Source organism: Rattus norvegicus, chromosome 9, assembly GCF_021556685.1.
Source record: "Rattus norvegicus strain SHRSP/BbbUtx chromosome 9, alternate assembly SHRSP_T2T, whole genome shotgun sequence".
In the NCBI taxonomy this organism is placed as follows: domain Eukaryota; kingdom Metazoa; phylum Chordata; class Mammalia; order Rodentia; family Muridae; genus Rattus; species Rattus norvegicus.
The window spans coordinates 7,554,947-7,581,412 of NC_141542.1; the positions used below are offsets into that span (position 1 = coordinate 7,554,947).

The 26,466-nt window shown below is 37.2% G+C and overlaps 1 protein-coding gene across 1 annotated transcript; it reads left to right on the forward strand.

The window, feature by feature from the left end:
- Positions 1-18,572: 18,572 nt before the first annotated feature.
- Positions 18,573-19,714, forward strand: LOC148003263 (cyclin-dependent kinase 2-associated protein 1). The gene has a single exon (XM_087567947.1). It carries the CDS (start codon positions 18,710-18,712, stop codon positions 19,052-19,054), a length of 345 nt encoding a protein of 114 aa, XP_087424073.1. The 5' UTR covers positions 18,573-18,709; the 3' UTR covers positions 19,055-19,714.
- Positions 19,715-26,466: the final 6,752 nt, after the last annotated feature.

Here is a 26,466-nt window from a genome sequence, read left to right on the forward strand (position 1 = left end):
TCATCAGCAAAACGCAAATCAAAAGAGCCCTGAGATTCCATCTCACATCTGTCAGAATGGCTAAGATAATATACTTAGGTAACAATAGATGCTGGCAAGGATATGGAGAAAGAGGAACACTCCTCCATTGTTTGTGGGATTGCAACATGGTACAACCACTCTGGAAATCTGTCTGGAGGTTCCTCAGAAAATTGGACATTCCACTATCTAAGGATCAAGCTATATCTCTAGTGGACATATACCCAAAAAATGCTCCAACATATAACAAAGACACATGCTACACTATGTTCATAGTAGCCTTTTTTAGAATAGTCAGAAGATGGAAAGAACCTAGATGCCCTTCAAAAGAGGCATGGATACAAAAAAATAGTGGTACATCTAAACAATGGAGTACTACTAAGCTATTATATACAATGACTTCGTGAAATTCATAGGGAAAGGCATTGAATTAGAAAATATCATCCTGATATTAGGTAACCTAATCACAGAAAAGCATACAATGTATGCACTCACTGATAATTGGATATTTGCCCAAAAGCTCAAATTACCCAAGATAAAATACACAGACCACATGAAAGTCTCGAAGAAGGATGACCAAATTGCTGATGCTTCACTTTTTCTTAAAAGGGGAAACAAAAATATCCATTGCAGTGGAAATGGAGGCAAAATTTGGAGCAGAGCCTGACAGAACAGCCATTCAGAGCCTGCCCCACATGTGGTCCATATATATATATGTATATATATATATATATATGTATATATATATATACACACACACATATATATATATATATATATATGTATATATCTCCACCAAAACTAGATAACATTGGTGAAGCTAAGAAGAGCATGCTGAGAAGAAATAGATATAGATGTTTCTCCTGAGAGACAGAGCTGGAGCATATCAAATACAAAGGCGAATGCCAGCAGCAAACCATTGAACTGAGAATGCGACCCCATAGGAGGAATCTGAGAAAGGACTGAAAGAGCTGAAGGGGCTTGCAACTCCATAAGAACAGCTATGCCAACCACCACCCAAGGACTATATGTGGACTGACCCATGGCTCCAGCTGCGTATTCAGCAGAGGATGGCCTTATTGGACACCAATGGAAGGAGAAGAAGTCCTTGGTCCTGCCAAGGTTGAGCCCCCAATGTAGGGGAATGTCAGAGGGAGTTTTGAAGGGTGTGGATATGGTGGGGTACACCCTTTTAGAAGAAGGGGAGGGAATAGAATAGGGTTATGTCCAGAAAACCAGGAAAGGGAATAACATTTGAAATGTAAATAAAAGAATATCCAATAAAAATAATAATAAGTGTCAATAAATTATGTGAGAAAAGGAATCTTACTCTTGATAGGGAGTGTTCTATTGTCTCTGAGTGATAAAAGTAATCCTTGTTGAAATTTTATTTCACCCCAGATTCTCAGCAGATTCAGAATGTCTGAGTGTGGAATTCTTAGCGAATCTTCCATTTCGAGCTGTGACAACTGATGTAACAAAACATGCCTGAGTGCCATCCATCATACCAGAGTAGTGATTTTTAGCAAAATAGTAATTTAGATTTGGAAACTTTCAGCCCAAATGTTCATAGTTTTCTATGTTATGGTTCACAAACTTTCAAAGTATATACTACATTAGAGGAGGAACAAATATCTGGGAATCTATGAACTAATTGTTCATATTGACTCTGTAGAGTTGGTTCAGCAGTTAAGTGTACTTGATGCTCTTATAGAAAGCATGGATCCAATTAAAAGCACTCTGACGTTAACTGATGATTATAATTCTTTTTCCCAAAAATCTTATAATATTTTTATTCCACTGTCTAAAAATTATACCAAGATACACTTTTGGAGAAGAGAAAAAATTTGAAATTAATTCATTCTAATAAGTACACCAGAAAAGGAGATGATCAATGAATATTCAGATCAAATGACATTTTCTAAAAGAAGGTGATTATATGTGTGAAGGTACTACACACAATGATTTATTTGTGTAAAACTAAAATGGATATAGGACCGGGGAGTGGAAGAATACCAGCAGAACTATTGGTTTGGTTAAAAGGCAGGGAATAAAAATGCACCAGATTTTTGAAAGGATCATCCCATATATGAAATATTCTTAGAATTGAAGAAAACAAACATGTTGTATTAGAGAGAATTTTTATTTTTCCTTTTGAAAAAAAGGAAAAGAAAAAGTATAGATTCCTTCATTTGACCCAGGGAGACTAAAGATCCCGACTGCTGGTATTAGAAAAATCAAGAACACCAATGAAACAGTTCATGGAAATTGTCTGCTCCCTCTAGAAGGGAACAGTTCAGATGCGTCTGTAACAAGAACATGTCTATAGGCAGAGATTCCACCTAAGCATAGCCAATAAATCTTGTTCATTAAAGAATTCTGAGGGTCTATTATACTACCATTTCTTGGGTAATAAAAATAATTTACATTGCAGGTTGGTAATATAGTACAAGGTAGCATAAGGAAGAAGAGATATCTTACCTGCTTCAGTAGAGAACCATGTTTATTTAAATGTTAACAATGCACATACCATACATGTGCAGAAATGTATATTAACTGTGAAATTCAGATACCAATTCATTACAGACACCCATGAAGTTAAAGAGTCCCAGACAACATTCACCCTCAGGGATACAAAGAGTGATTCTTAATGCTGAGACATATTTATTCCTGGATCATGCTGTTTTCAGGCTCACATATTACATCGATAGTTGCTCCCTTGGGGATCTGCATTCAGGGCAGTTTCAAAAAGACAAACTAGGAAATTCTAACCTTCAGGTTATTCCAGTTAGAATTTCAGTTGACTGTTGCATACAGAAGTGGAGAACACATGTTATAGCTAGTTCATTAATACTGCCTATACCAAAATTTTATATGATTTTCCAAGATAAAATGATCTCCCACAAACAGCTGAAAACAATACCAAGTGAATGAAACTACACCCAAAAATTTCAGTTGGTAAATTTTGATCACCCTTTGATCATGGAGATGGTTATTTGTCATCATTCAATGGGTTTTGGTTAGAAGTTGCTAATGGTCTTTGTCAGGAGAGTAATAAACTAAAGGAAGTCCAATTGAGTGATTTTCTTCTCTCCTTTTTTTCTAATCCATTCTGCTTTCTCTCCTACCTAAAGTTAGGAGAAAGGGGAGAAGGGACAAAAAGTAAAGAGGTGATATAGAGGTAGATTATTGATTTTACTTTCAGGCCAAAAATCATTAATAAGACAAATAATTTTTATCTGTTATGAACTTGGCATATTGATTCAGATTTAAGATTATATTTTTTAGTACATCCTATATTCAAGTTTCAATTCTTTTTTAAAGTATTTTACCTGATGGAAATCACTTAAAATGCAGTTCTAGTCATGGTTATGACATGGTAGATTTTTTGTTACTATATTTTATTGAAACTTTTTTACAGTCTAGAACTTATCCCACTCCCAGTCCACCCTCTGACCATTTAACATCCCATACTTCTTCCCCCTGTCTCCATGAGGATTTATCCACCCCACCAGACCTCCCCACTATCTGAGACCTCCAGTCTCTTGAAGGTTAGGTGCATATTTTCTGACTCAGTCCAGCCCCAGAAGTCCTCTGCTGTATATGTGTTGGGAGCCTAATATAAGCTGGTGTATGCTATCTGCATGGTAGCTCAGTATCTGAGAGATTTCAAGGTTTCAAATTGGGACTGCTGGTTTTCTTACAGGGTCATCCTCCTCCTCAGCTTCCAGATTTTTCCATAATTCAACCACAGTGGTCAGCAGTTTATGTCCATTAGTTGTGTGTAAATATCTGCATCTGACTTTTTCACTTTTTGTTGGGTCTTAGAGGGCAGTCATGATAGGGCCCTTTTTGTGAGTGCCCCATAGCCTCAGTAATGGTATTAGATCACCAGGCCTCCCCTTGAGCTTGATGCCACTTTGGGCCTATTGCTGGACTTTCTTTTCTTCAGGATATCCCTCACTTGATGACCTGTCTTTCTGCCGGATGTGGACTCAACAAGTTTCTACTCCCCACTGTAGGGAATTTCATCTCAGGTCCCCCTTTTTAGTCCTAAGAGTCTCTCACTTCCCAGGTCTCTGGTAAATTTTGGCGGGTTCTCCCAACCTTCTTCCTCCTGAGGTTACCCGTTTCCATTCTTTCTGGTTACCCTCAGGGCTTCAGTCCTTTTCCTCCATCCAAGACCAGATCATGTTCCTATCTCCCTCCATCTCTATCCCCTTTCCTTCTTCTGCCTCTCCCTCCCTCCCTCCCTCCCTCCCTCCCTCCCTCCCTCCTTGTGGTTGTTTTCCCAATCGGCCCCATTTCTTGAAGATTCCATAACCTGAGTAGTGGTGTTTGGCCTTAGGGCCTCCCCTTTAGTTGGAACCAAAGTTCTAGATTTTGAAAGCTGCTTTACAAACTGATTAGGGTAGATAAAATTATAAGTAAATTGTTGATCAATAAATCTTATTAGTAATGTTTGATACTAGTTTAGGTATTTATAGAAACAAATTAATTTATCTTCTGCAGATATTTTAAAAGTTAAGCACATAGTAGGTAACTTGAGACGAACAAAGATATGCTATAGAAAAATGGTCATCAAATATCTCAGAAACAGCTCCTACTGACCTGCACCTTCTGCTAAGTGTGCCTGCTCCTCTGAAAACATCACAGTCTGAAGGCTTCCCAGGAGGTCTGATACACACAGAGCAATATATAAGTTACTCTCCTAAACAACTGTAGAAACTGGAAACCCATAGGAACCCAGTGGACATGAGACCCATCATCTCCCCAAACACCCTGTCCTCTGAATTTCACTTCCCTTCTGGAATGCATCTTCTGCTAAAGCAGATCACCAGTGTGTCTGCTACTCTGAAGACACCACAGTTTGAAAGCCTCCTAGGAGCTCCACTGAAGGCAAGACAATGTAGCACTAGCTTTTCTGCTCCTCTGAAGACATCCCAGTCTGAAGGCATGCCAGGAGTTTGCTGCATACAGGACAACTGAACAAACAGCCTAAAGATTTCCCAGAAGTTCTGCTGCACACAGGGCAACAGACCCCAAGATATAAAGGCCTCCAAGGAGATCTGCTGCAGTCAAGGCAACAGACTCCTACTGACCAGTGTACATACCTTTCTGAAAACACCACAGTCTGAAGGACTCCCAAGAGGTCTGCTACAGCCAGTGACACAGGCCTCCCACTAAACCTGCAGCAATCTGGGTCATATGAGGCAGACTTCAGAGAGAGACACTCAGACCAGTCAACACACGGGATAACCAGATGTCAAGAGGAAAGCATAGGATCTTAACCAGCCAAAGTCAATATATTTCGGCATCAGAAGGACCCAGTTCTTTCACCACAGCAAGCCCTGGATATACCAACAAACCTGAAAACCAGGAAGCTGATCTAAAATTCCTATCTCATGAAGATAATAGAGTCCTTTAAGGAGGATATAAATGACTCACAAAAAGAAATACAGGAAAACTGGGTAAACAGGTAGAATCCTTTAATGAGGAAAACAAACAAGCAAATAAAAATCTCTTAAAGAAATACAGGAAAACATAATCAAAAGGAATTGAACAAAGCAGTCCAAGACCCAAAAGTAGAAGTAGAAACAATAAAGAAAACACAAATGGAGGCAATCCTTGAGATGGAAAATCTGGGGAAAGGTCGGGAATTACAGAGGTAAGACTCACTACCAGAAAACAAGAGATAAAAGACAGAATCTCAGGTGTAGAAGGTACACTACAAGATATTGACAGAACTGTCTAAGAAAACTCAAAGCATGAAAAAACCTTCTTAGCCCATAATATCCAGGAAATACAGGACACAATGAAAAGAACAAATCTAAAAATAATTCAAGAAAAGGAGAGTCAACATTCTCAGCTCAAAGAACATGGAAATGTCATCAACAATATAATAGAAGAAAACTTCTCCAATCTAAAAAAGAGATAGATGCCCACAGGTACACAATAAGCCTATATAACACCAAATAGATTGGTTCAGAAAAGAAAAATTTCTCCTCACTTAATAATCAAAACACTAAATGCATAGAACAAATATATATATGTATATATATATATATGTATATATATATGTATATATATATATATCAGAATGATACCAGACTTCTTAACACTCTGCAAACCAGAAGTGCATGGACAAGAGGTCATGCAGACCCTAAGAGAACACAAATGTCAACTCATGCTACTATACCTATCAATACTCTCAATCAACCTAAGTAGAGAATCCAAAAAAATGCCATGATAAAACCATATTTAAATAATATCTATCTACCAATCCAGTTCTCCAGAAGATTCTACAAGGAAACTTCAACACAAGAAGGGTAACTACACCAAAGAAAAACAAGATATTAATCACCTCACAACAAAGCAAAAATAGGAGAATCACATGTACATAAGGCTACCTACAACAGCAAGCATAAGAGGAACTAACAATCATCTATCTCTAGTATCTCTCAATATCAACAGAATCAATTCCCCAATAAGAATACATAAGCTAACAGACTGGATATACTTGCAGCATTTTGCTGCATACAAGAAATACAACTAAGTGAGAAAAACAAAAACTACCTCAGAGTTAAAGGCTGGAAAAAAGTCTTCCAAGCAAATGGTCCCAGAGAAACAAATGGGAGTTGCCATTTGTTTAATATACAGTTATAATATACAATAAAATAGACTTTCAACCAAAAGTTATCAGGCAAGATTCCAAGGACACTTCACATTCATCTAAGGAAATATCCAACAAGAGAATTTGTCAATTCTAAACATCTATGCTCCACATACAAGGGTACCCATAGTCATAAATGAAACTTTGTTAATTCTCAAAACACACATTGAGCACCTCATAATAATAGTGGGAGACTTTGAGAGCCCAGTTTCACTAATGGGCGGGTCATTGAAACAGAAAATAAACAGACACAGTGAAATTAATAGAAGTTATGAACCAAATGGATTTAACAGATAGCTAAAGAACATTTCACCCTAAAACAAATGAATATACTTTCTTCTCAGCACCTCTCGATACCTTTTCCAAAACTGACCATGTATTTACTCACAGTTCAAGCCTCAACAGATAAAAGAAGATTGAAATAATTCCTTGGAGACTATCAGATAGCCATGCACTTTGACTATACTTCAAAATACACAGAAACCCCATATACCCATGGAGTTGAACAACTATTTATATAATGATAACGTGGTCAAGGAAGAAATAAAAGAAAGAAATTAAAGACGTTTTTTAGAATTCAATGAAAATGAAAGAACAACTTACCCAAATTTAAGGGGCACAATGAAAGTAGTGCTAAGAGGAAAATTCATAGCACTAAGTGCCCTTGTAAAGAAAATGGGGAGATCTGAAACTAACTAAACAGCACAACTGAATTTCCTAGAACAAAAAGAAGCAAACATATCCAGGAGAAAGAGAAGCCAAGAAATTATCAAACTCTGGGCAGAAATCAACCAAATAGATATAAAAAAATGCTACACAGTATCAAAAGAAATCAAAAGCTGGTTCTTGTTGAGAAAATCAACAAGATAGACAAACTGCTAGCCAACCTAAGAAAAGGGAACAAAGACACTATCCAAATTAACAAGATCAGAAATAACATGAGGGACATAATAAAAGAAAATGAAGAAAATTTTAAAAGTATCAGATCATAAAACAAAAAACTATACTCACCAAATCTAAAATATAGAGACAAAATGGGTAATTTTCTCAACAGGTACCATGTACCCAAGTTAAATCAAGATCAGGAAAACTATTGAAACAGGACAATATCTATTAAGGAAATAAAAGAAGTCAATAAAACCCTCCTAAACAAACAAACAAACAAACAAACAAAGAAAAAAACAAACAAAAGACCAGGGATAAATGGTTTTCATGCAGATTTCTACCAGTCCTTTGAAGAAAAGCTAAAATAATACCAACACCTTTCAAAAAATTCCTTAAAATAGAAACATAAGGAACACTACCTAATTCATTCTATGATTCCACAATAACTCTGATACCTAAACCACACAGAGAGCAAACAGAAAAGAGACCTTCAGACCAAGTGTGCTCATGAATATTGATACAAAAATACTCAATAAAATTCTAGCTAACAGAATAAAAGAACACATTAAAATCATCTTTCACCATGATCAAATAGACTTCATTCTAGGGATGCAACATTGGTTTAATATATGAAAATCCATTAATGTAATATACTATATAAATACACCTACAGAAAAAAAATTATATGATCATCTCATTAGATACTGGAAAAGCATTTGAGAAAATACAACATTCCTTCATGTTAAAAGTATTGAAGAGATCAGCAATTCAAGGCTCATACCTAAGCAAATTAAAAACAATTCCACTAAAATCAGGGACAAGACAAGGATGCCCATTCTCCCCATATCTGTTCCATTTAATAATCAAAGTTCTAGCTATAAGAACAATACAACAAAAGGAAATCAAGGAGATATAAGTTGGCAAGGAAGAGGTCAAGGTATCATTATTTGCAGATGATATAATATGAATAAGCCACCCCAAATTTTCAGTGAGAACATCTAAAGCTTATAAACAACTTCAGGAATGTGGCAAGGTATAAAATTAACACAAACAAATCAGTAGACTTCCTTTGTACAAATGATCAGTGGGCTGAGAAAGAAAATAAGGAAACAACACCCTTCACAATAATCACAAATAGTCAAAAACAAAATACATCGGTATATCCCCCCCCCCAAATATTGAAAGGTCTGTATGACAAGAACTTCAAGACTCTCAAGAAATAAATCCAAGACCTCAGAAAATGGAGAAATGTGCTGAACTTCCAGAAGTACGGATGATCCTGAGATCTCAGGGGAGACCAGCATTTCTGCCTACTTCTGCTCACATTCCTGGCCCAAGAGGAATGTGCATAGTGGCCTCTGGATGCAGGAATATAGGATCCATCAACAGTAGGAACCTACTGGTTTCTTTCAGCACCCAGAACTGAACTAAACTGGTCCCACAGCTCCCTAGACCTGAATCCTGTGTAGGAGAGACCTGAACTCCAAGAATTGTGGACAATCCTGAAATCTCAGGGGAGACCTATACTTCTGCTCACTTTTGCTCACATTCCTGGCCCAAGAGGAATGTGCATAGTGGCCTCAGGACACAGAAAGATAGGAGTAGTCAGTAGCAGGAACCTGCTCGTTTCTGCCTGTGCCGTGAACAGAACTGAACTGGCCCCAAATCCAATGGAGGAGAGAGCTGGACACTCAGAAGTGCAGGCAATCCTGAGATTCCAGAGGAGACAACTACTTTCTGCCAAAATTCATTACTAAAGAGGAAATGCCATCTGTGCCTTCTGGGCACAAGGACCTAGGAGAAGTGAGGGGCAGAACCATTTGGGTATCTGCCTGTGCTGAGAGCTGAAAGCCAGTCACCAGGAGGGACTATGCACCTTAGAGTAGAGATAAAGACCAATTCTTCTGCGCCAAGTAGTCCACCTGGAAGTTAAATTCACACAAACCCAGGAGCAGCTCTCTGTTCCCAGATCTAGGAGGAAGAAAACATGTCTAAAGGAGTGCTGACACACAGGCCTACAGGAGGGTTAGGCCACTGTCAGAGACAGCAAGACAAGTTAACACCAGAGACAACATGATGGCAAGAGGCAAGAGCAGGAACCAAGCAAGAGAAACCAAGACTACTTGGCATGATCAGAGCCCAGTTCTTCCAACAAAGCAAATACTGGATTTCCAAACACATAGGAAAAGCAAGATTTGGATTTAAAATAACATATTATGATGGTGATAGAAGACTTTAAAAAGGACATAAATAACTCCATTAAAGAAAGACAGGACAACAGAAGTAAACAAATAGAAGCTCTTAAAGAAGAAACAAAAATCCCTTAAAGTATTACAGGAAAATACAAACACAGGTGAAAGAATTGAAAAAAAAACTTCCAGGATTTAAAAATGGAAATAAAAACAATGAACAAAGCACAAAGGGAGACAACCCTGGAGATAGAAAACCTAGGGTAGTGATCAAGAGTCATAGATGCAAGCATTACCAACAGAATATAAGAGATAGAAGAGAATCTCAGGGGCAGAAGATACCATAGAAAACATCGACAAAATTGTCAAAGATAATGTAAATGCAAAAAGCTCCTAGCCCAAAACATCCAGGAAATCCAGGAAAAAAAAAGAAAAGATCAAACTAAGGGTAATAGGTATAGAAGAGAGTGAAGGCTCCCAAGTTAAAGAGCCAGTAAATATCTTCAACAAAATTATAGAAGAAAAATTCCCAACCTAAAGAAAAAGATGTCTATAAACATACAAGAAGCCTAGATAATTCCAAATAGATTGGACAAGAAAAGAAATTCATCCCATCATATAATAGTTAAAACAAAAAATGCACAAAACATTAAAGAATATTAAAAGCAGTAAGGAAAAAGGTCAAGAAACATATAAAGGTAGACCTATGGGAATTACACCAGACTTCTCACCAGCAACTATGAAAGGCATAAGATCCTGAGCAGATGTCATACAGATCTTAAGAGAAAATGAATGACAGCTAAGGCTACCATATCCAGCCAAACTCTCAAATTAAAATAGATGGAGAAATTATATTACATGACAAAAAATTAAAAATACGATTCTACAAATCCAGTCCTAAAAGGATAATAGATGCAAAACTTCAACACAAGGAGGGAAAACACACCCCAGAAAAACAAGAAAATAATCACGTTGCTATGAAACCAAAAGAAGAGACAGACACACACACAAACAGAATTCCAACTCTAACAACAAAAATAACAGGAAATAACAATTACTGTTCCTTAATATCTCTTAATATCAATAGACTCAATTCACCAATAAAAAGACAGACTAAGAGACTGGATACGTAAGGAGGACCCAGCATTTTGCTGCATAGAGGAAACATACCTCAGAGACAAAGACAGACATTACCTCAGAGTAAAAGGGTAGAAAAAATTTTCCAAGAAAATGATCTGAAGAAGCAAGTTGGAGTATCCATTCTCATATCAAATAAAATCGACTTTCAACCAAAAGTTGTTAAAAAAGATAACAAAGGACATTTCATACTCATCAAGGGAAAAAATCCACGAAGATGAACTCTTAATTCTTAAAATCTATGCTCCAAATACAAAGGCACCTACATACATAAAAGAAACCTTACTAAACCTCAAAACACACATTTTACCTCACACAATAGTAGGAGATTTCAAAACCCCACTCTCATCAATAGACAGCTCATGGAAACATAAATTAAATGGAGACATAGAGAAACTAAGAGTAGTTATGAACCAAATGGGTTTAACAGATATTTATAGAAAATTCCATCCTAAAATAAAACAATACACCTTCTTCTCAGCACCTTATGGTATCTTCTCCAAAATTGAACATATGATTGGTCACAAAACAGGCTTCAACAGATACAAGAAGATTTAAGTAATACCATGCACCCTATCAGATCACCACAGACAAAGGCTGGTCTTCAGTAGCAATAAAAATGAAAGAAAACCCACAAATATATGAAAGTTGTACAAGATTCTACTTAATGATAACTTGGTCAAGGAAGAAATACAGAAATAAATTAGAGACATCTTAGAATTTAGTGAAAAATAAGGCACAGAATACCCAAACTTATGGGACACAATGAAAGCAGTGCTAAGAGTAAAAAAAAAAATCATAGCTCTGAGTGCCCTCATGAAGAAGTACAAGAGAGCATACGTTAGCAGCTTGACAGCACACCTAAAATCTCTAGAACAAAAAGAAGCAAATACACCCAAAAGTACTAGAAGGCAGGAAATAATCAAACTCAGGGCTGAAACCAACCAAGTAGAAACAAAGAGGACGACAAAAGAATCAACAAAACCAGAAGCTGGTCCTTTGAGGTAAAACAACAACATAGTTAAACCCTTAGCCAGACTAGCCAGAGGGCACAGAGAGTGTATCCAAATAAACAAATGAAGAAATGAAAAGGGAGGCATCACAACAGAATCTGAGGAAATTCATCAAATCATCAGATTCTATTACAATAGCCTGTATTCAACAAAACTTGAAAATCTGGATGAAATGGAAAATTTTCTAGACAAATACAAGGTACGAAAGTTAAATCAAGGTCAAATAAACCATCTAAACAATCCCATAAGTCCTAAAAAATAGAAGCTGTTATTAAAAGTCTTTCACACAAAAAGATGCCAGAAACAGATCGGTTTAGAGTAGATTTCTATCAGACCTTCATAGAAAACCTCATATCAATATGGGCCAACCTATTCCACAAAGTGAAACAGAGGGAATACTACCCAATTCCGTCTCTGAAGCCACAATTTTACTTATACCTAAACCACACAAAGACCCAACAAAGTAAGAGAAGTTCAGACCAATTTCCCTTATGAATATCGACAAAAAATCCTCATTAAATTCTCACAAAAAGAAACCAAGAACACAACAAAACAATCATTCATCACGATCAAGTAGGCTTCATCCCAGGCATGCAGGAATGTATCAATATACGGAAATCCATCAACATAATCCACTATATATACAAACTAAAAAAAACACCACATGATCATAATATAAGGTGCTGAAAAATGTTTGACCAAATTCAACATCCCTTCCTGATAAAAATTCAGGAAAGATTAGGAATTCAAGGCCCATACTTACACATAGTAGAAGCAATATACAGGAAACAAGTAGCCAACATTAAACTAAATGAGAGAAACTTGAAGCAATCCCACTAAAATCAGGGACTAGATAAGTATGTCTACTCTCTCCCCACTTATTCAATATAGTACTAGAAGTCCTAGCCAGAGTAATTATACAACCAAAAGAGGTCAAAGGGATACAAATTGGAATGGAACAAGTAAAAATATTATTTGCAGATGATATTATAGTATATTCAAGTTACCCCAAAACTTCCACCAGAGAACTACTAATCCACTGGGTATAAAATTAACTCAAACAAATCAGTAGCCTTCCTCTACTCAAAGGAAAAACAGGCTGAAAAAGAAATTAGGGAAATGACACCCTTCACAATAGTCCCAAATAATACCTTGATGTGATTCTAACCAAGTAAGTGAAAGATCTGTATAACAAGAGCTTCAAGTCTCTGAAGGAAGAAATTGAAGAAGATCTCAGAAGATGTAAAGACCTCCAATGCTCATGGTTTGACAGGATTAATATAGCAAAAGTGGCCAATGTACCAAAAGCAATCTGCAGATTCACTGCAATCTCCATCAAATTTCCAATAGAATTCTTCATAGAGATAGAAAGAGGAATTTGCAAATTTATTTGGAATAGCCAAAAACCAGGATAGCGAAATCTGTACTCAACCATAAAAGAATTTCTGGGGAAATCACCAGAAATCTGACCTCAAGCAGTATTACATAGCTAATGTGAAAAAAAAAAACAACCAAAAAACGCAACTGTTTGGTATTGGTACATATATAGGCAGGTAGATCAGTGGAATAGAATTGAAGACCCAGAAATGAACCCACATACCTATGGTTACTGGATTTTTGATGAAGGAGCTAAAACCATCCAGTGGAAAGAAAAGATAGGGTTTTCAACAAATGGTGCTGGCTGAAGTGGAGGTCAGTATGTAGAAGAATGCAAATTGAAGAATTCTTATCACCATGTACAAAGCATAAGTCCCAGTGAATCAAGGAGCTAACCTGAGATAAATCCTCCCGCCCTTAGGTAACTAGCAAGGGATGTACTGTAAAGGTGCAGCAGTGTGCAAATTAAAGGAAATGGTGTCTGTGTCTATAACACCTTCAGAGAGTTACTGAGAAGCCTCTATCCTAAGCCCCAAGGAAACTGGCACACAGAGTCAGCACCACAACAGTTAATTTTCCAATGCCTCCTCATGTAGTGAGCCATATTGGATTTGGGCCTGACCGCTTTGTGACTGCATAGCTCAAGGTGGCTACGTGACTCTAGGCTGCATGGCCACAGAGGTTCAACCTTGAAATGACTGCCATACAGACATGAGATTGTTGAACTAAAGCCTCTCCCAGGAAGACCCTGGAAGCAATGACAGGATGTTTCAGCCTGAGCAAAACACTGGACGTCCCTGAGTAGATTCCTGAGAAGGGTTTGATCTTTTCAAAGAACATGTCCCCGGAAGACTGTTGCCTCTTTTTTATAGGAGGATATCTTGCAGTGTAGTGATTCACCTTATATCCTTGGGCACTTCCCAAACTCCCCCACCCTAAGCTTCAGTTCCCGCTTCTATTCCTGCCTCAGAGCTTTAAATGCTGTACATTTCTCTCAATAGACGAGACCATGACAATAGACTCTTGCTTGGTCTCCTTCTTCTCTTCACCCTCATTTGGCCCACAGGTAGAAAGCCTCTTCAGGACCCTAATAACTGGGTCCCCGCTGGCGGGGACATCCTCACAGACAGAGCAGGCTTATTTGGACATCTCTGTCTGACGGAGCCTTCTGCCATGTCTAAATAAACAGGATATGGGACAGTCAGGCTCATTCTACTAACTGCTTACAGTGTAGACTACCTGATATCTGTGCATGCTACTAGCTGCAACCCAAACCAGGACAGAGGACTCAGGAGTTTGAAGCCACATTTTTTTTTTACAGTTATCTCTTCTCTTTGAATAAACAAATTGGAGATAACTGCAGTGTTCTGCATTGAACATCAGAGATAGACAAATATACAAGTGCTTTCAGATCAGGTAACAAAATTTATAAACTGATACAAAATAGATGTTTTAGATACTTGAAGATGAGTCCTCATTGCGTATCCAGTTTGTTAATCTATTTCTTTTTATTGGGGACTTGAGGCCATTGATGTTGAGAGATATTAAGGAATAGTGATTATTGCTTCCTGTTATATTCATATTTGGATGTGAGCTTATGTTTGTGTGCTTTTCTTCTCTTTGTTTTGTTGCCAAGATGATTAGTTTCTTGCTTTTCCTAGGATGTAGCTTGCCTCCTTATGTTGGGCTTTGCCATTTATTATCCTTTGTAGGATTTGTAGAAAGATATTGCATAAATTTGGTTTTGTCATGGAATATCTTGGTTTCTCCATCTATGTTAATTGAGAGTTTTGCAGGATACATTAACCTGGGCTGGTATTTGTGTTCTCTTATGGTCTGTATGACATCTGTCCAGGATCTTCTGGCTTTCATAGTCTCTGGTGAGAAGTCTGGTGTGATTCTGATAGGTCTGCCTTTATATGTTACTTGACCTTTTTCCCTTACTGCTTTTAATATTCTTTCTTTGTTTTGTGCATTTGGTGTTTTGACTATTATGTGATGGGAGGAGTTTCTTTTCTGGTCCAATCTATTTGGAGTTCTGTAGGCTTCTTGTATGTTTATGGGCATCCCTTTCTTTAGGTTAGGGAACTTTTCTTCTATGATTTTGTTGAAGATAAGTACTGGTCCTTTGAGCTGGGAGTCTTCACTCTGTTCTATACCTATTATCCTTAGGTTTGACCTTCTCAGTGAGTCCTGGGTTTCCTGTATGTTTTGGACCAGTAGCTTTTTCCGTTTTACATTATCTTTGACAGTTGTGTCGATGATTTCTATGGACTCTTCTCCTGAGATTCTCTCTTCTATCTCTTGTATTCTGTTGGTGATGCCTGTATCTACGGCTCCTTGTCTCTTCCTTTGGTTTTCTACATCCAGGGTTGTCTCCCTTTGTGTTTTCTTTATTGCTTCTATTTCCATTTTTAATTCCTTCATCTGTTTGAGTGTGTTTTCCTGGAATTCTTTCATGGATTTTTGTGATTCCTCTCTATAGACTTCTACTTGTTTATTTATGTTTTCCTGCATTTCTCTAAGGGAGTTCTTTATGTCTGTCTTGAAGTTTTCCATCATCATGATCAAATGTGATTTTAAATCTAGATCTTGCTTTTCTGGTGTGTTTGGATATTCCGTGTTTGCTTTGGTGGGAGAATTGGGCTCTGATGATGCCATGTAGTCTTGGTTTCTGTTGGTTGGGTTCCTGCGCTTGCCTCTCGCCATCAGATTATCTCTGGTGTTACCTTGTTCTACTATTTATGACAGTGGTTAGACTGTCCTATAGGCCTGTGTGTCAGGAGTGCTGTAGACCTGTTTTCCTGTTTTCTTTCAGCTAGTTATGGGAACAAAGTTTTCTGCTTTCGGGCGTGTAGTTTTTCCTGTCTACAGGTCTTCAGCTGTTCCTGTGGGCCTGTGTCCTGAGTTCACCAGGCAGGTCACTTAGAGCAGAAAAGTTGGTCTTACCTGTGGTCCCGAGGCTCAAGGGAACAATAAATACCTTTTGGGATTTATGAAGTGATACATTGAATGATTCAACAGGAATGGATTTAAATGACACCTTGCCATTTATCATTATTATATGTTAAGTATCTTGGTTTACTATGTCTTCTGAAAAGACAGGGCCCTAGACTAAAAACTAATCAGCCTTAGAAAAAGGATTAGAGGACAGTTTAGGTGTAAGACAGAAGCTGGACAAGATACTAGAAGAAAAGATGGAAAAATTCATAGATGAGCCTGAACAACAGATAGAAAAAACTTAAGATTTAGCAATATGGCCTAAAAGAAAGATGAGAAATAAAGGTAGAGGATATTATATGTCATTATAAGCAACAGAAAGAAAATGGAGGTTGGAGACAGGAGGTTTAAAAGATGCTGAAATAAATGATGCAGAAATCCATAGCAGAGTGAAGAACAGAGAGACAAACTTAAGACTTGGTAACATGGCCTAGAAGAATTACTGAATCTAAAGGTACAGAAATTTATAGGTGAAGATAAGTAATAGAGAGAAGAAAATGAATGTTGAGGTTAGTAGATGTAATGAATGTTAGAACAAAAATGCAGTATTTAATATATCAGGCTCAACAGCAAAGACATAGCTAAATATTTGGAAGCAGAGTTTACAGGATACTGCAATATCAGAATTACAACACAAAGATGAATTAAAATTATGGAAGCAGGGCCTAGAATAGAGGAATGGATGTAGAGAATGTGGTACATTTACACAATGGAGTACTCCTCGGTTATTAAAAATAATGACTTCATGAAATTCTTAGGCAAATGGATGGAACTAGAAAATAACATCCAGAGTGAGATAACCCAGTCACAAAATAACACACATTGTATGTATTCACTGATAAGTGAATATTAACCCAAAGGCTTGGAATACTCAACATACAATTCACAGACCATATGAAGCTGAAGAAGGAAGGCCAAAATGTGCATGCCTCAGTCCTTAGTGGAGGACAAAACGCTCATGGGAGGAAATACATGGACAAACAGTAGAGCAGAAACTGAAGAAAAGGTCATCCAGAGACTGTTTCACCTGGAGATCTATCCCATATGCAGCCACCAAACCCAGTCACTATTGCTGATGTCAAGAAGTACTTGCTGACAGGAATCTAGTTTGGATGTCTAATGACAGGCTCAGCCAGAGCCTTACTGATACAGATTAAGATACTTTCAGTTAAACATCAGACTGAGCATGGGGACTCATGGAGAAGAGTAAGAGAAAGAACTTAAGGAGCTAAAGGATTTTGCAATCCTATAAGAAGAACAAAAATATCAACTAAACAGACCCCCCCCCCCAGAGCTCACAGGGACTAAACCATAAACCAAAGAGTACACAAGTGGTAACCTATGGGTCCAATCACATATGTAACAAAGGATGGCATTGTTTGGCATCAATAGGAGAAGAAACTCTTGGTCCTGTGAAGTCTTGTTTCCCTGGTGTAGGGGAATGGTTTCCCTAGTGCTGGGGGAGAAGTGGTTGGATGTGAGGGAGACCATCCTCACAGAAGCAGGGGAAGGGTTAATGGGAGAAAGGGGAACTGGAAAAGGAGATCACATTTGAAATGTAAATACACAAGCTATGTAATGAAAAAGGAAAAAAAAACAAGTTCTAGAAACATGTAGGGCAGCATGAAAACAGTAAAAGGACGTTAAGACTTGGCACCAACTCTACAGGCAACACTAGAACTGGAGGTATAGGAATGTATAGGTCGTGATAAGTGACAGAGAGAGGAAAATGAATCTTAGAGACAGGAGTTAATGAAGGTCCTAGAACAAAAGATGCAACAGCCACAGATCAGACTGTCAGAGAGAAAATACTGAGGAGACGAAGCAAGATTTGGAGGAGAATCAAAGTAAATCAACTAAACTACGCAGACATGAGAATATCAGAATTACACTATAAAGAAAAAAATTAAAATATGGATGCAGAACTTTGGACAGGAAATAAAGGGAATTATGGAGCAGGAGAAATAACAAAAGGAGAGAAATGAAGATGGGCCCAGACCTTAAGAGAGGAATTTAAAACATCAATTAGGAAAAATACTCAGGTAGAATCAGAAGATAAAATTAGAAAAAGCCATCCAAAAGTTCTTAGAAATCAGACTCTAGTTTATCTAGTTAGTAGACAACAAAGACCCACAGATGATGATCAGGAATTCGAATGACAACCAGTGAATGTGTTAGAACTTAGAAAATTTAAGCAAAGGGACACTATTTCTGGAACGAGTTTGTCATTTTTAAAACAAATTCTGGTTTCTTGGCCTGGTAAAAATACAGTGACCCAGTGCGCGGGCTCCCGGCAGGCGCTCGGACGGGTGCGGGGACGTGGGGCCGCCCGGCCCGGGCCTCGGCCTCGGCCTCGCCGCCGCCGCTGCGCTCGCGGCCTGGCCCGGCTCTGCCCGGCGCGCCCGCCGCCCGCGGGGATGTCGTACAAGCCGAACTTGACCGCGCACATGCCCGCCGCCGCCCTCAACGCCGGGAGTGTCCATTCACCGTCTACTAGCATGGCGACCTCCTCCCAGTATCGCCAGCTGCTGAGTGACTATGGGCCTCCATCGCTAGGCTACACCCAGGGAACTGGAAATAGCCAGGTGCCTCAGAGTAAATATGCAGAGCTGCTGGCCATCATTGAAGAGTTGGGGAAAGAGATCAGACCCACGTATGCAGGGAGCAAGAGCGCCATGGAGAGGCTAAAACGAGGCATCATTCATGCCCGAAGCCTGGTTCGGGAGTGCTTGGCTGAAACGGAACGGAACGCCAGGTCCTAGCCCCTGGCCAGTCTGCAGGCCCATCTCTACCCCATGGAGATGAGAGGCTTTGTTCAAAATGGCAGTAATTTTTCTACCACAGTCATTAAGCTCTGAACCCACACTCAAAAGATTGGGAAGACATTTTGCAGTAACTGACGATGTGCATTTTAAGTAGTTAGGAATGACCCAGCTCTTTTTTCTTTTCATGCATTTGAAAGATGTTTGTCAAGCCACTTCACAGCAAGCTATTGTTTGTCCCCAAATACCAGTGTCCCCTTTAACCTCCCTTTGGATACATTTTCCATTTGCATCACCCCAGTTGACTTCCTTTCCATGAGCTCACCTGCCTCTGAGGAGTTGAGTGCAGACCACAGCACGTTTGCTTAGTAGCTGGCCTGCCTGTGTACAGTGTAGACCCTGCTTCACGGAGCTTCTCTGCTTAAGCGTTTGCATGACTGAGTGCTTTGAAGTCAATCTTTAAAATGCACAGGTTATAAATACAGAAGAAAGAGCAATCCACCCAACCTACCAAGCACCCTGCAAATGTCCGTCCTGAGACTAGATCTCAGTTCCGTGTTTACTGTGAGCCGATCACAACATCTGGAAGAAAACGACTGAAACGTTGCATCTTTGTATTTATTACTTGATGTAATAAAGCTTATTTTCATTAAAAAAAAATACAATGACCCCCCAAGACTATAAGGATATTGCAAAAACATTATTAGAACTCTGGTCAGATTTACAATGTTCTCATGGTGGAGAGAAGAGGCAAAGGTGATAGCATGACAAAATACAGCAACATTTCTAAAGGTCAGTGCTTGGTGAGGGTCTTTCTGCTGAGATAGAGGTGCAGGCTGAATATGAGGAAGAAACCTAGATATTATGTCACTTGGCAAACTTAAATACCTGAGGCAAGGTTGCATAAGCAAGGATTGGACAAGGTCGCACAAGCAAGGATGGGACAAGGTTGCACAAGCAAGGAAAGACGAATCATTTCTCTAGTCATGAAATATTCAAAGGGAACATTCCCTGATTTTTTGGAAAGGATGACTTCTGCTGTAGAAGGTACTATATCAAATCTATCAGCAAGAGTGGCACTGGTTGAATCTTTAGATTTTGAGTATATGAGTGCTAAATAGAAAGAAGTAATAAAGCCATTGAAGTAATCAAGCAAGGTCAGCATCAGTAGATGAAGGGATTAGATGTACAGTTGATATTAGACATCATTTACCTCATATAACCTTAATAGGAGAAGTTGCCACTAGAAGCTTTGATATGACCCAAAGATTCAAATGTCTTTAATTGCGGTGAGTTGATTTCAAAATAAACTGTAGAGTAAACAAAATTGATCTGAAAAGGGAGCCTATGTCTTCTGGAATATGGAAAATATGTGGCAGAGGCCAACAATGGAATAGAAGATATAGATCAACATCAGACAACTGGGCAACACTATACCAGAAAACTCCATGGCAGGGATGGCTCGTATAGACCCGAGTATCTGACAGGGAGAATTCTCTTCCTCAGGAAAACTAATCACCACTGCTCTGAAAATGGACATGAAGCCAGATAACAAAGTCGCGGCAAATTCTATAGACAATTTAAGACCCGAGTATCTGACAGGGAGAATTCTCTTCCTCAGGAAAACTAATCACCACTGCTCTGAAAATGGACATGAAGCCAGATAACAAAGTCGAGGCAAATTCTATAGACAATTTAAAAATTTAAAATAGATGAAAATTAATATTTTGGCAAACTTCTATAGGGCATGAAAGTCCCAATCTAAGAATATTAGTATATTAGCAAACAATATTGAAATTGAAGGCATGTTTGACACTGGAACAGATGCCATCATTATCTCTCCAAAATCTTGGCCTGCAGATTGGCCACTTCAAGAAGTATATATCCAATTTCAAGAAATTAGAACTTCATCCCAATACAGCAACATACCAGATGGGTTAAATGTCCAGTGCCTGAAGGTCAGGTATGAAAATTAAGGCTGTACATGGCTGATATAACCATAAACCTACGGAAGAAGAGATACATTACAATAGTGGAAAAAGCAAATCAATATCACTACAGCTTCAAAGGGTAGCAAAAAAACAAAAACAAAAAACAAAAAATAAACAAAAAAATCAGGGTCCTAAGAAAAACATCAAATTGGTTAAAGAATGTTATCAAAGACAGTTTTGGACAATCCAGGCTGTCCACAAACAAGAAAAAGGAAGGGGCTAGCACTTGAGATTTACATTAAGGAACCACCTCTGGTAGAACATCCAAAGCCTAACAACTAAGGGGGCTGTCTGACCAGATCATTTATATTGATTGCTGGAATATGACAAAAAAAGCCCAAAAAACAAAAACAAAAACAGCAACAACAAAACAAAACAAAACAAAACAAAATAACCAAAACCAAAACCAAAACCAAAAACCAACCAATCAAACAACAACAACAACAACAACAACAACAACAACAACAACAAAAAACGACAGGCAATAAAACAGTCTTGGAGCAGCTGGAAGCCAACAAGATAGGGGAGTCCACCAGTCCTTGGAATTCTCTGCTATTTGTCATGAAAAAATGTCTGGCAAATGGAGGATGTTGAAAGATCATAGAGCAATTAATCAGATTATTTAGTCAATGGGTTCTCTGAAACCTGGAATCCCATTGACTTCTTTGTTGACTAAGGAATGGTCTATCATAGTGATTTATCTAAAAGATTGATTTTTCTACAACTCTTCTACATGAACATAAGAAAAGGTTTCCTTTCACACTACCCACCTTTAGTAGAAGTTTTTGAATAAAAACATATCACTGGCAACTTCTGCCACAGGAATATTAAACAGCTCTATCTTGTCTCAATATTTTGTACAACATCCATTGGAGATGATTTGTAAATGATTTCCTCAATCTATTATTTATCATTATATGGATGATGTCGTATATCTTATATATCCTGGAAAGAATGTTTGATGACATAAAAACAACTCTTGCCTTGATGGGGATTGCAATCAAATCACCCATGAAAAAAATACAGATAGTGGGTTCTATTAATTATCTAGGATACAGAATAAGTTTACAAAAGGTTGGGCCAGAAAAGAGTCAAATAAGAAGAAATCAGTGGAGGATACTTAATCATTGTCAAAGATACTAGGTGGAATCACCTGGTTGCTGCCTGAAATCGGCTTGGCTATTCAGGGACAAAGCAATATATTCAAACCTTACAAGGTGATATAGATTTAAGTAGCCCAAGGACATTTTCAGCCAGGTTGTGACAGAAAGAAAATTGTGGGATACACATCTAGATCATATTGATCCAAAGATTTCCTACATCTTAGCTATCTTGTTCTCTACATATTCACCTGTAAGAATTCTTACACAGAGGGAAGAGTATATCTTAGAGTGGATATTTTAGCATATAGACATAGTAAGAATTTAAAACCCTATATAGAATAGGTTTCTGTATTGATACTAAAAGGAAATGGATCCAGCTGAAATTGTGATACCCTTTACTAATCAGAGATTGCCTGTTTTGGACACAAAATGGACATTGACAAAGACTTTTGGTAGAGACTAACAATAATTATACTAAAAGCAAGCAGAGACATTTCATAAAAAGATCTAATTGGATTCTCCCTCATATGAATAATAAATATAAATATAATAAAAAGAACTCCAGTTCTGAATCTCCTACATTTTACATTAATGCTAATAAATCAGAAAAATCATTATATAAATCAGAAGATGTAAGAAAGGTTGCTAAGAGTCCCTATAAATCAGTTAAAAAATCTGGTATCATCAGATTTCAAGACTTTTTTAATATAGTAATTGAATCTCAATATGCAGAAAGTTTTGTTTTACAAAGAGAGACTGCTATGCTTATGTAAGATGATTCTGAATTGACTTTCCTTGTTATTCAGCAAAAACAAATGATCAGAAATTAAAAATAAACATCAACTGTATATAACATACATAAGATCCCATACATGTCTGTCAGGTCCTCTGAAACAAGGCAATAATGAAATTGATAAGATATTCATAGGAATTGTAGTAGAGGCTATGGAATTCTATAAAAATATTCCATGTTAATGGCAAAAGTTTAAAAAAAGAATTTTTTTCCCACTTGGCAACAAGCCATGGTAAATGAGAGAAGGTCTCATTGGTCCAATCTCCTCCAGCAGAGCTTTGACAATTGAGGGCTGCAAGGAGAAAAGTCATTGCAGTGATCTCTTTAATTTTGTCTCATGTGCCATTATGGTCTCTCAATTGTGAAGACACAGACATAGTTTGTGCCATTTAGCTTCCTTATTGGACAATTGAGATTTGTCCACAATTATCTATGAGGCAAATAATTCCTCATTATCTGAGCACATTCAGAGATTGCTCTGCATTAGAAGGACTGACAGAAGTTTGGCCAGTACTTCAGAGAATTCCGAAAATTAAATTATGCATCTGGAAAGTGAGAGAATAGCATTATTAGCAATCATGTCATAGTCCCTCATTAGATTTTTAGATTCTGGATTGTCAAGTGTTTCCTTTATCAACTGTCAAAGGAATGTCAAAGTTTGGAGTTTCACTATCTTCTCTGGTATATATATATGTTTATATATATATATATATATATATATATATATAATATGGGTATACATATATGTTTATATATGTTTATATATGTTTATATATTCTTAACATATATCAGATATACATTAATTCTCAAACAATTGCTATCTCACTAGCCCACTGGATCCATATACTTGCATTATTCGTTTATTCATATTCAGGTTGTTTTCACAGACAATCTAAACATGGTAATATTTGCCTCAAGTTGTTCATTTTTTAAAGAACAGCAGCTAGTATCCAACTATATATTTCAAATCACATGTTCTTTCATTTGAAAAGTATACATCATTATAAACATATACATTGCAATTATCATGGAGAGTACAATTGCTGTAGTGAATTTGTAAAATTAGGATTGTAAATGGATAAATAATGCGTGTATTCAATTTTGAATAGAACCTTGAGGCATGCAAGGACATTTAAACATGTTGAAGGAGATAACTCTGTACTCTTTCCAAAATTTTAGTGTTAGGCTAAGCAATCAGATTAAGGGAAGTGGAGGAGTAAAAATGTTCTGGATCAACTGGACTGTGAGGATCTCTTGTCAGATTTAATCTGAACTTCATATAGAAAAGATCTCCAAAGATATGAAAAATTGTACTACAAGGTGTAGTATTTCACACAGACCACTACTTCCACTGGGAGCTTTCTTTCCTAGAAAATAATGCTCCTTGTAACATCCTATTTCTATTTCTCTCTAATCAACCCAGTTTATCTAAGGCTTTAAAACATCCCCTGTGTATCTGTACACTATGAAGCAGCAGCATATTGCAAACAATATACAGCTGTAACTCATCTACCTTTTGCACTTTGAGCAATAGAATGGGGCCCCATAAGAGTAAATAAATATATATGAAAAGAAAACTCTGAGTTATAATTTATTTTTGAATAAGATTATTTTATTTATTTTAAATACAGGATTTTGTTCTGGATTGTACACATACTGTTCATGTTTTTCAAATCTGAAATATTCCATCATGTTACTTTCTTTTTAAAACAAATTGTAAAATGTTCCAATTTTAAGTTATTGATCTGCTTGGAGTTTTGCATAGGTAATAAATATGGATCAATTTGTGTTCTTCTACCCGCAGACATTATGTAAACCCAGGTCCATTTCTTGAAGATGCTTTCTTATTTTGATTGTTGTTACATGACTACTTTTTCAAAAATAATGTATCATAGGTTTCTGGATTTGTATATGGTATTTTGAGTCAATTCCATGGATTAATGTTTCTGTTTTCCTAAGAAGACCATATATTTTTATTTATATAGTTTTGTAGAAGAGCTTGAATTCAGGATGGTGATACATATACTTGTTCTCTTGTAATAAATTGTTTTAGATACCCTGCACTGTATGTTTTCCCATGTGAATTTGAGTAATTTTCTATTAAGGAGAGAAAACAATTTTGTTGAAATAGTGTTGGAGATTATGTTTAATCTGAAGATTGCTTTTGGTAATTGCTTTTGATGTGCTGTAACTGTTTACACCACAAATGGTCTGCAGAACCCATTACAGATGGTGGGAAGCCACAATGCGATATTGGGAATTGAACTCACGACCCTGCAAAAGCTATCAATGCTCTTAACTGTTGACCCATCTCTCCAGTCCTACCTACTGACATGTTTTAGGTAATCTTGTGTCCAGCCATGTTTTTGAAGATGATTTTACTATTTTTCTTGCTCCTGTTTTTGTTGATATCCAACTTTAATCTATAGGAGTCTGATAGATCCTTGGAGTCTTTTAATTTTTACTGTTTTTCTTGCTTTCTTGGGTCTCTTTTATTCTGTTTGTGATGTTCGCAGCTATAGTTTCTGTTCACAAACCTACATTTTCCATTTTCAGTGCTCTCTTAGTTTGTGAGATTTTTTTTTGTTTTTGCTTATATTTCTATTTTCAAGTTCTGAACAATTTCCTTTGACTTGTTTATTGTTGGTTTGGTACCATATACCCAGCACATATGTATCAGAGGATTGCCTTTCTGTGGAAAAGAATATGTGTAGTCCTTTAGAGACTTGAAGCCCCATGGTGGGGGGATACCCCAAAGGAAGAATCTTCTCAGAGGCAAATGGAAGGGAACATGGTGAAAAGCATGGAGAGGGAGGACTGGGACAGGGGAAGAATTTGGAAGGTAAATAAAAAAATTAATAAAAATTAAAAAGATAACTTTCCCCACACTTTTCTTTGAGCTGGTACTTAATTTTGTATTGAGGTATGGTTTTGTAGATAGTAGAAGGATGGATGCTGTTTTCACATCTATTATGTAAGTCTGGCTTTTTATTGGAGGAGTTAAATTCATTGATATTGAGAGATAGTAGCGATTAATGATTGATGATTGCACTAATTTTGTTGTTATTGTTGTTGTTGTTGGTGGTGTTAGTAGCATATAACAGTAATCATAGTAATATGGGTAGTAGTAGTAGTCATAGTAGTAGTAGTAGTAATAGTAGTAGTAGTAGTGTGAGTGTGTGTGTGTGTGTGTTTCCATTCTTTTGATACTGCTTATGTGAATTTTTTATTTCCTGCTTATTCATAGGTATAGGTATTCTCCTTGGTTGGAATTTTTTCTTATTATAGGGCTAGAATTTTGTGAGATATTGACTAAATTTTACTGTATCATAAAATATCTGGTTTTATCCATCTTAGATAATAGAAATTTTGCTACTTTTTGCAGTATTTGCTGGTACCTACAATTTCTTAGAATCTGCAGGGTATCTGTCTAGTCCCTTCTGGCTTTTAGATTTTCTGCTGAGAAGACTGAGGTAATTTTACCTAGGTCTCTTTTATGTTACTTACCATATACTATTGTTTATT